Source organism: Manihot esculenta, chromosome 17 (genome assembly GCF_001659605.2).
Source record: "Manihot esculenta cultivar AM560-2 chromosome 17, M.esculenta_v8, whole genome shotgun sequence".
Taxonomy (NCBI): domain Eukaryota; kingdom Viridiplantae; phylum Streptophyta; class Magnoliopsida; order Malpighiales; family Euphorbiaceae; genus Manihot; species Manihot esculenta.
In genome coordinates, this window is record NC_035177.2 from 33,574,446 (window position 1) to 33,585,548 (window position 11,103).

The 11,103-nt window shown below is 34.8% G+C and overlaps 1 protein-coding gene across 14 annotated transcripts; it reads right to left on the reverse strand.

Annotated features, from left to right (window-relative positions):
- Positions 1-408: 408 nt before the first annotated feature.
- On the reverse strand, positions 409-5,634 carry LOC110604550 (centrosome-associated protein CEP250). 14 transcript variants are annotated; one of them, XR_002486255.2, is made up of 10 exons: positions 5,510-5,634; positions 4,856-5,025; positions 4,662-4,724; positions 4,493-4,512; positions 4,285-4,416; positions 1,900-1,961; positions 1,149-1,294; positions 907-995; positions 590-748; positions 409-555 (listed from the first exon to the last, which is right to left on the reverse strand). XR_002486255.2 is itself a non-coding variant. In XM_021742762.2 (10 exons), exons 1-9 carry the CDS (start codon positions 5,580-5,582, stop codon positions 611-613), a joined length of 897 nt encoding a protein of 298 aa, XP_021598454.1. In that variant the 5' UTR covers positions 5,583-5,634; the 3' UTR covers positions 409-555; positions 590-610. The 14 variants fall into 14 exon arrangements, 12 of the variants coding, with proteins under 12 accessions (XP_021598454.1, XP_043808292.1, XP_021598458.1 ...); XM_021742762.2 differs by having other exon boundaries at positions 590-752; XR_002486256.2 differs by having other exon boundaries at positions 590-1,005.
- Between the last annotated feature and the right edge of the window lie 5,469 nt (positions 5,635-11,103).

Genomic DNA, 11,103 nt, shown 5'->3' on the forward strand with positions numbered 1-11,103 from the left:
AAAGAAAGCAAAGTTGATTATATGAATGTGATCACATTCATCAATAACTAAATTATTTATGACACTTATTTCATTAAAGTGTGATTAATGTTGGATATACAGCATGAAATTGTGGAAATAGTTTGACCATTTTGATTGGATCAAACATTGTTAAACATTGTTAAATTATTTATGACACTTATTTCATTAAAGTGTGATTAATGTTGGATATACAGCATGAAATTGTGGAAATAGTTTGACCATTTTGATTGGATCAAACATTGTTAAAGATACTGTGATGAAGCTTACATGAATTATAAATGCCAAAATTAGTTGATGACTCTTTTTCACGTTTTTACTCTGGAAGTCTTTGATGGAACACAGGGCCTTATTATCATCATTCTCCAGAGTAATTGAGACACCAAATATCAGGTAAACACCATAAAAATAATGTAATCAGTTTAATACTTTCTGAGTTGTTAGTCCAAAGTCTTTGATAGAAAGTTTCATAGAACACAGGGCCTTATTATCATCATTCTCCAATGTAATTGAGACCATACTATCCAGTGAGTACAATTTATAGCACGTTTCTTAACCAACATTAAAACAAAGCAACAGCAAACAAAATTACTTACACGAGATGAATTTGCTCATCTGCCTGAAAAATTCCCCTTAGAGACTCTACATTATCTGTCTGACAGCCGGGACACACACACTTCTTCTGCAACTGCTCACCAAGAGAAGCATAAATTTGTTCCAATTCAGAAGTCTGCTTGTTTCAAGTTAAAGAAATTTGTGGCAGTACTCACATGACACAACAACCCATGTTACTTGAAGAACCAATTCTCAAAAATTAATCATAAATGCCAAAAAAACTGCATACTTGTTTTCTTAACTAGACCTCAATTAGGAAATTTGCAAGGATATCTAATCAAATCCTGCAGTGCTTTTGTTTCTTTTGTTATCACCTCCATCAAAGAAACCTTCCTCTGAAGATCCACATATTCCTGCTGGACCTACAGGAAACTATAGATTGTTGTCCAAGAAAAGCTTTGATAAACTTACAGTTAAAAACAAAATTTATAACCATGTAACGACAATCAGAAAACATTTAAGCCTTTTGAAATTACACTTATACCAGTGTCCTTGTTGCATAACTAACTTCTTACTTGCTTTTGGAAACTCTGTTCTGCCAGGTATTCTTGTTCCTCTTTAGTTATTTGAGAAACAAGAAGAGCAAGCTCGTCCTCTAAAGCTCTTGAATCAGTTTCCATGGGTACCTCCATTAAAACTTTCTGATCTGCTTCTGAAATGTCTGCATTATTTCATTTTCATAAAAAATAATTGAGGAAAGAAAAGAAGAAAAGTAACGATATCTATTCCTTTAAGGAATTGAAACTAAGAGGGAAAAAAGGAAGAGATATGGCTATCCTATGGATTTATATATCAATTAACATTATAAATTCCTCGCAATTTTACAACTTATACTAATAGTCTTTGCTCTCGTAGAATATATATGCTTCCTTAATTACTGACAAATTTTCACAAATGAAAAATTTACAAAGAGCATTAATGATTGAACATAGAATTGAAACCTAATTGATACATATAAACTATTGTAATCATAAATGAATTAATTCATTTAATTCAAACATCTATCTGGGCATCAATTTGGAATAAACTTGATCAGTGGACATTTTTGTTTTTGCAAAGTTTCTGATTATACTATTAACAATTTCATTTCTTTTCAAAAGTCAAGACGCATTGATTATTATGCATCATACGCTTAATGGTCTTAATCACAACTGACGCCTTTAGAAGAAAAAATCCACAATTTAGTATCAAATACAAAAACAATAAACAGCACGTAAATGATGTCAATAAAACTAACGAATGAAATACTTTTACAATAGCCATTACCTTCTGCACTTCCAACATTATTTGCTTCATAGAAGTTGGAAGCTATTCTGTTCTGGAAGTTCCTAAAGAGAAAAGTAAGAACAAATTAGTTGTTTTCCACTAGCAAGTACAGAGTGTACATGGCTAAAATCTCAAACAGCATGCTCATGGCAATAGTATAACATCAGGGGGGGCAAAGAAAACAGAATATACATATAAATATGCTCAAAGGACTTTCTCATGACAAGATCAGCCAGCTGTAGTGGAAAATATAACATCAAGTTGCTCATGTCAACATGTCATTCAGTATGGTTAGTATGATATTTTTGGTGATTTATTCTGGGCAAAGATATCAGTGAACAGGGGGAGAAGAAAATTCTCTATAACTTGCCCTATTTACCCACTATCCATATGGCACCTCCTCTTATGGGTAGGTGGGGGTCGGGGGTTGCAGATCCTTTCATCTGGCATAGAGAAATAATTCTACCTCCTATATTGCGTTACAAAAGATACTTGACTATGTCATGTTCACATTTCCTTGACGACTACAGCAACATCAGTAAACTACACAATAGCTGTGCATGCTCTTACTTTTTCCTAGAATGCCTCGCTAGCTCAATTAAATACATAAATTACAATGCACTTTGTTACATATGAAGGAGTATAGAAATAAAAATAATAATAAGAAGTGCAGGAATAGGTGTGAAAGCAAGAAAAGTCAACCAAAGGTAGCTAGCATTTGCAGCAAAAATTAGTTAGAGGTAGTTACTACATCTCTAATATGTAATTGGCAAAAAATAGTATAAAAAGGGCTGGAATAGCTCGAAGTTGTCATGTCAGAATATTATCAATAAAATTCTCATCCTTCTCTCGCTAAATTTATTCTCTCTTCTCTCCCTATTTTTTTTTGTGCTTCTTTCTCTTTGTTTCCTATTCTTTCCTCTATATTTCAGCAATAGTGAATAGCAGGGAACTGTTATATTTTTAGAACACAATCACTGCCAACAACCTGAGATCTTCATGAAGACTATTGGGATGATGAGATAAGAAGTGATGCTAACATAAGTTTAAGTGCATAGGTGAAAATAATGCGGGTAATGCACCTCATAAATTCTTATTATGTATAGAAATATATCAATGAACGTGAAGAGTGCTTTAAATTTCAGCACACACCAAAAGTTCTGTTCAAGCATCATTAATATTAAAGGAATTTGACTTTATTACTTCATTCAAAAGCCTCAAATTATTGCGAAATATGAAATTAATTAAAACAACCATGTTCATGAAATTTATAATTCAAATTTGTTGCACAGAAAATTGCAATGAGCCAGACCTTCAAAGATTAAATATAGTGATGGATGTGAAACCTTAGATAAATGTAATAAATGCTGCCTTTTTCTCAAGAGTAGAGAAGTACCAGGTTCCAGGAGCCTGACCAATTTTATACACACGTCCAAAATTTTGGAGTTTTTTGAATTAAGTTAGGTAATAGATAGGTGAATTGAACTCTGTAAACATACCTAACATTTTATCTTTTTGGATAAAACAACTTCCATGATACTGGCAACTGATGAGTACCTTCGACAGCATCTTTAGAGATAAAGGTAGGTTGAAAATATAAGAATACAAAAAGCTTTATATACTATTTGGACCTCCCTACCTAATAAGTTAGTTCTTTTTGGTGGGGTCTCACAGTTATGGATCATGGATAATTTGAAGAAATTTGTACCGAAAAGAACTATCCAATTGAGTACAGCTAAATTTAAAGGTGGAGAGAAATTCCATATTATGGAACACTATAGTCATAAGAGAAGTACAAAACAACAAAAACATATACATATATGTATATAGGTGGGGGAGAGAGGAAGAGAGAGTGAAAAGAAACCAAACATTGTAATGGGCAAGGGAGTTAATAATAAAAGACTGCATGGAAGTTTTACTCTAGAAATTAGATTAAATTCAGTATTTAATGGACATCTTATGCAATGAAAGCTGAATTAAGAATATAATTTTTTCTTGAATGATTCAGCTTCATGGCCCTTTTTTTTTCTAATCAAAATTTCAAACTTACTTTTGAGGAGACCTACCGGCAGAACAACCTGACAGAGTGTCTACTGCCTCCACAGAGCTTAAAAACCATGGAATTAGATTTTAACTCACTAGAAAATCTTCCTTCTACTAATTTTCAGTCTAAGCACAAGGTTGAGTCGATTAACAAATGTTGGGTTCACATAAGCCATTCATCTGCCTTGATGTAATTCCAGATACGTTGTATGCATGTTGATGTCAACCAAAGCACAATCAAGTTATTTAGATATTGAGCAGAGTTATCTATGTGGTTTCAAGCACTCATGGACACAAACAGAAACTAGAGATTTGATTCATGTCTCAGCAAGTGACACCGACCTTATCCTGGTGTTAAGCTCGAACATCTGGCAAATAAAGGCATCTCTGCATATACAGTAAGAATGCATCATAGGAGCAGAATTAAATACAACCATACCAATTTTTTTCTTTTGAACTTCAATAGACATTTGCCTGTGCTCAGAAATAACAGAGTTGGAAAAGAAAGACAGAGACAAAAAAGAAGAAAAAAAAATTTAGGGTTCTTTACCGTGCGGTCCTTTCTTCATGCTTCGCATAATCGGGTTACGACAAAGGTCAAGTAAGAATTAGATACGGCTAATAAGTTTTAAACCAAAGCCATCATCAATTTAATAATAATAATAATAATAATAATAATAATAAACAATAGCCAGGAATAAAACAAGCATAGTCATCACCTTAAGACGCTCTACTTCCGATCCAATGGAGGATATTTCATCTTGAATCTGAGAAATTCTTCCCTGTACGTATTTTAAACTCGTTACATTTTGAAAAGTTGATAAAACGCCTGAATGAATTGATTGATATATAATCGAATTTACTTATACTGAAAACGAATTCGACCATAAGTGACACAATAATACAAGTAAACCTCTAGGGTGTGAATAGTAGCAATGTTCATAGCCAGTTCAACTTCGTAGCCTTTAAGATCTTGCTCAGTAGTTTCTTTGAACCGCTTTGTTCCTTCGAGCTCCGCATTTGCCGCTTCAAGCTCAGATCGAAGCTCTTCAACTCTCTTCCTTAGCCCAACCACCCTTCTCTCTGCAAGTTTCCATACATAGTACAAAAACTTTAGCCAACGGTTGGTTTCCGAGAAACTTTTTTTTTTTTAAATCGAGTCTGTTGATTAATTGCCTAACTTGGTAAAACAGAGTAACAAGTCTCAAATCCAAAAGAAAGTCTCAAGGTGGATGTTCAATTCATTTCCTGCATTTTCTGTCAACATTCTGAGGATCCAGAAAATTGAACCTCGTTTCGGTTGCCAACAACAAAAGGAAACAAAAAAAAGACAGGTAAATTCAAAATACAGGCTTCATTTTTCATAATTTTCAGACGTTAAAGTGGAGCATCCTCATTATGCAGCGTTTGATTCAAGTACAATGAGGCTTGATTTTGGTAAACGAGAGAAAAGGAGTGGATTTTTCTCGCTATATCCTTCATTTTCTCGGGAACCAAACTTCAAAAAAAAAAAACAAATAAATAATAAGAATAACGAGTAGGAGGAGGAGGAGAAGAGGTTTAAAACCTCCTTGTGATTTCTCGGAGGTGCAATCTCGAATTAGGTTTAGGAGTTGCCTCTGTGGATCTATTCCGGCCATGGCTGCTCTTGAGCTTCCTGTTTGGCTGTTCCCTCCTGCACAAATATTTGAATTTCTTTTTTATTTTTAAGGAATTTACTATTTATAGTCCTTAATTTGACTGGAACGGCAATGAATTTACGAAGAGATAATTTAAAATATTATTTCATTTCAAATTCTGGTAGAAATACTCTTTATATTTTATAAATATAATACTTATTTATTACTTAAAGTTCATTTTTAAAAATAATAATAAATAAAATTTTAAAAAATAATAATAAATAGAATTTTAAATTTATTGTTTATTAATAATTCATATTAAAATTAATATTTATTATTTAATCTATATAATATCAAAAATTTATTATTTATCTCTATATTTTAAAAAATATATATTAAAAGATTTTCTACATTTTAAAAATTTTATTAGTTAATTTTTATCAATTTTAATTAGTAAATATTTTATTATGTAATATTAATAATATAAAAAATATATTAATTAATTATTTAATTTTATAAAAATATTTAGGAGTTAATTTTTCATATCAAAAATATTTTTTATTTTTTTAATATTTAATATTTAAAATTAATTGAGAGACGAATTAAAGGATTTTTTAAATTTTAAAAATATTTTAATATATTTTTTAAAATCGAATAATGAATGAATTTTTTGATATTATAAAAAGTAAATAATAATTTTTTTTTAAAGCAAAACTATTGATTGTATTAATAAAATTTCATCAAATAAAGAAAAATATAATCCCAAATAGAGAGATAATTTCAAATAGAGAGATAATTATACCTAATAGATTTTCTAGTCAAAATATGAGCAGTTAGAGTAGTATTACGACGAATTTATATAACAGAAATATCAATTTTAGAGTCTAATAAAGATTTACAATTATTCAAAATCAAACCTCTGCGAAAGATAATTTGGCAAAAATGTTCATCAAGTGTATGTCTACATAAGATAATTTGGCAAAAATGCTCCTACTTCTTTTTCATCTCTCGAACATAAATCATTAAAGTCTCCCGAACAAAACCACGGAAGAAAGTTTTTACGAGAGAAAGCTCGAATAAGATTCCAAGACTGACGTCGTAGTTGTAATTCCGGAAACCCATAATAACTAGTAAACCTCCATTGAATATTACCTTCCAAAATAACCGAATCAATAAAATTTGAAGAAAAGTCAACCACAGAAACAAAAACATGACTCTTTCATATTAACCAAAGACCTCCTCTCAATTCTTGTCTATTGACTGATAAGTAATCATCAAAATATAAAAAACTACAAAAAAAAATGTAACAGAAATCATAAGTGATGATCGGAATATCTTTTTTTTTATCGATAGTCAATTGACGCAAATCGTCTTTCATGAGAAAGTAAAGAAAAGGAAAATGCGAGAGTATCGAGTCACACAAGAATCATAGAAGGAAACTTAATAATAATTATTCTTAAAATTAATTTTAAATCCTTTAAAATTGATATTAAAAATATCATTTTATTTTTACATAATTTATAAATATTTAATTAGTTTAGTGAAAATTATAGTTTTTTCTTCATATACTATCAACTTATATTGTTTCACTAAAATTTAAAATTGTATTTTCTAATAAATGTAACCATACATTTGTAACATTTGTTAAATTTAAGAATTTATTATTTACCTAGTTTCAAAAATAATATTTATTATTTACCTAATAAAAAAGTACTTATTATTATTATAACACTTGCATTGTTAATATAAAAAAAATTAAATTTTTATTATATTTTTAATGTGTTATTGCACATTTTCTATCTGATTTTACATATTTTTATTTATATCTTCCATCTCAAAATTGTAATTTTTATTTTCACACTATTTGAGAATACTTAAAAATATATTATTTAGAATGATAAATTTTTTAAGAGAATTTAAATGAATTATTTTTTTTAAGCTTTTGTGTTTAATGAAACTAAGAATGTAAAAGTTTAATTATTTTAAATTCTCGTAAAAATTAATTTTAAATTAAAAGTAAATCTTATTGAAATTATTAAAAATTTAATAAAAAAATTATTTCACTTACCCTCTATTTGATAAAATATGTAAGTATTAAATTGCCCTCTCATTAGGTTTGATGTTCTGAAATCCAGAGAAAACAGGATTTACAATAGTTGAGTAAGCTTGGTTTGAGAGGAGGATGCTCCTCTCCTTTTATTCTTTTTCTTCTGTCTGCTAGTGATGTCTAACAGCCTTGCAGCTACTGGGCCACCGGTCTCTGTCATACAAATCCGTATGTACGAAAGCATTAGATGTCTGCTCTATGCTAAACGGCCATTTAATTCACCCCCGGCACGCGTGTAGACAGGACTGCTAGGTGGTTGGGTCTGTTGTCCCCTCTTCTGTTAAGTCTCATGGCCGAGCTTGGGGTGTGGGGACTGAGACTCAAGGGAGGCCCGATCCGTTTAGCAAGACTGAGTCAAGGCCGAATGGGCTGGGGCGGCCCACCTGAGAGGCTTCGTGAACCTTGGACTAGTGTTGTCATTGTGGGCTCGGCCTCATATTAGGGTGGTGAAACCCAGCGGTCATCAATTGCCCCTTTACCTCCTCATCAGTTATTACATGAGTGATGAGGGGGTAAATATCGAGAATCCATTATAACCGCGTGGCCCGAGGACTGTTCCCATCAAAACGTCTGTTCTTCACTTTACTGTTTAAAAATTCAAATTTTTTTAGCCTTCATAGAACTCTCATTCTCCTCTGCTCTCTGCACGTTCCGCCTGCTCTGTCTTTCTGCCCCCATCGCCTTCAAGGTACGCTTTTTACTCCACCATGGATGGCCCGAAGTTTCCTGATGTTATTAATCAAGAGTTTAGTATTACTCCCTCCACATTGAAAAATTTCTTTTCTCAGGAGTATCTTGATACCCCTCTCTTCCATATCCGGGCTCCCTATCGTAATGAGAGGATCGTTCTTCCCGATCCTCCTCCTTCTGGTCTAATCGACCCTCAGAAAGACCGCAGTTTGGTCTTCTTTGTTAAACAACGTGATTACGGTTTAAATTTTTCCCTTCTCCCCTTTTTTTATTGAGGTTTTTCGGTATTTCGGGATAAACCCTTGGATGCTGGCTCCCAATTCCATTATGTTCATGTGCTCTTTTGAGTCTGTCAGCCTGAGCTGGGGGTTCATGCCCACAACACGTTTGTTTGTTACCTTTTTTCGACTGGTTAGGGCGAGTCAGGGCTTTTACTATTTTGCACCCCGAGGTGGGCTGTCCATCTTTTTAGGTCACAAGGACTGAATCAAAGGCTGGATAGAGGGGTTCGCAGTGGTAGAGCTGAAAAAGGACTCCGGGTTGTCTTGGGAGGTGGACCTCTCTTGGGAGGATGTCCCTCTAGGCTGCAACGATCTGCCCTAACTAAGCCTTTCTGAACAGGTCGGCTACCTTCAACTGACTTCTGTTGAACGAAAGTATGATGTCGAAAAATGCATGTTTGTGTCCAGTCTTCAATATTGCAGGGATGCGGGTATTTTACTTCGTTTAATTGCTTTGTTTTTCCCTTCTTGATTTTCCTCGAATGCCTTCCTAACTTATTTTGATTTTGGGTCTTTGCAGCTTCCCAGGTTCCCATGGATAAGATCAAGCCTCCCAAGAATTTTGCTTTGTCTCGGAAGAGCATGAGAGCGGCACTGGACGCCTTCCGAGCTGGGCAGTCAGTGGCCGATGCTACTCGGGAGGTGGCCCAGGTCATCTCCTCCAGGTCGGTGGATTGGACCGTTCCTCTTGTCCCGACCTCGCGGCCAAGCGCTACAGGTCATCGTTCAGGGACTTCAAAGACCTCGGGTCGTAGCTGGTCACATTCATCTTCCACGTCTTCCATGGTTCTGAAGCCCAAGTCGACCTTGGTCCCGTCGTCCCAGGAGTTGCTCGCCATCGAGGAATCCCCCGAGAAAACTTTGTCTGGAGGGGGTGAGGCAAATTTGATCAAAACAACAAAGCAATCTTAGATTTAAGCACACAATTGCATGAATATTGAACAAACCAAAAGCAAACACTTTATGTTCAGATCTCACAACCCTTTAAACAACCTTAGTTTCAACCAAACTTCAACTAGAATTAGGGGTTTCAGCCACTTATGGCTGAACCAAAATAGAAAATAGAAGAAGAGAAGAAGGAAGGAGGAGCGGCGGCGGCAAAGGTGGAGGAGGAGCGGCGGCCGAACCCTTGGAGAGGTGGGGATGATTGAGTTCTTGCAAATCTGCCACTTCTTGTCTTCATAAGGCCTTTAAATATGTCTTGAGAGGCTGCCTAGGGTTTCTTGGGTGTCCATGCATCTTTTAGAGGCTGCCCAAAGTGCCCTTGGTCTTATATATGTCTTCTAGGTGCATGTGTGGAGTTGCAAGGACTTTTTGGTCTTTTAATTGCTGTCCAAGGTGTGTCCAAGAAGTCTTATTCACATTATTTTTGCCACTCATACACTAAAGAGGAAGGTGGAGCCTCCTTTTGAATTTTGAATGTGCATGGCATGAAGTAGGAAACATGTGATCTTCAAGATTTGGCTTCTTGAATAAGGAAGAGGCAAGTTGGGAGGATTTTCGGCCGCCTAAGCTTATTTTCGGAAGCTGGACTTTTGGTTCTGGAGCAAACTTTCAGCCGCCGAAGGTGCTACCGAAGATGGGTGACTTTCGGCTCTGGACGAGGCTTTCGGCCGCCGAAGGTGCTTCCGAAGGTGGCTTTTCCAGATTTGGCACTTTTTGGCAGTTTTGAGAGCATTTTCTCTTGATTATCTCTTTACACCTAATATCTGTAAAATATGATGATAGAGCATATTTTAGTCCATATTATCATGATCTTATTGATGTTTATTTATACCTTTCCTACCTAATTTTGTGGTTTTAATCATGTTTTACAGATATTAGGTGTAAAGAGACAATCAAGAGAAAATGCTCTTAAAACTACCAAAAAGTGCCAAATCTGGAAAAGCCACCTTCGGAAGCACTTTCGGAAGCCAAAAGTCTCGTCCAGAGCCGAAACTCGACCACCGTCGGAAGCCGAAACTCAACCACCTTCGAAAGCACTTTCGGAAGCCGAAAGTCTCATCCAGAGCCGAAAGTCACCCATCTTCGGCGGCACCTTCGGCGGCCGAAAGTTTGCTCCAGAGCCGAAAGTCCAGCTTCCGAAACTAAGCTTAGGCGACTGAAAGTCCCTCCGAACAGCCTCTTCCTTATTCAAGAAGCCAAATCTTGAAGATCACATGTTTTCCACTTCATGCTATGCACATTCAAAATTCAAAACAAGGCTCCACCTTCCTATTTAGTGCATGAATGGCAAGAATAATGTGAAGGAAACTTCTTGGACACACTTAGACAACAATTAAAAGACCAAAAAGTCCTTGCAACTTCTCACATGCATATATTGGACCAAGGGCACTTTGGGCAACCTCCAAAAGATGCATGGACATCCAAGAAACCCTAGGCAACCTCTCAAGACCTATTTAAAGGCCTTATGAAGACAAGAAGTGGCAGATTTGAAGAATTCAAGAACCACCAATCCTCCAAG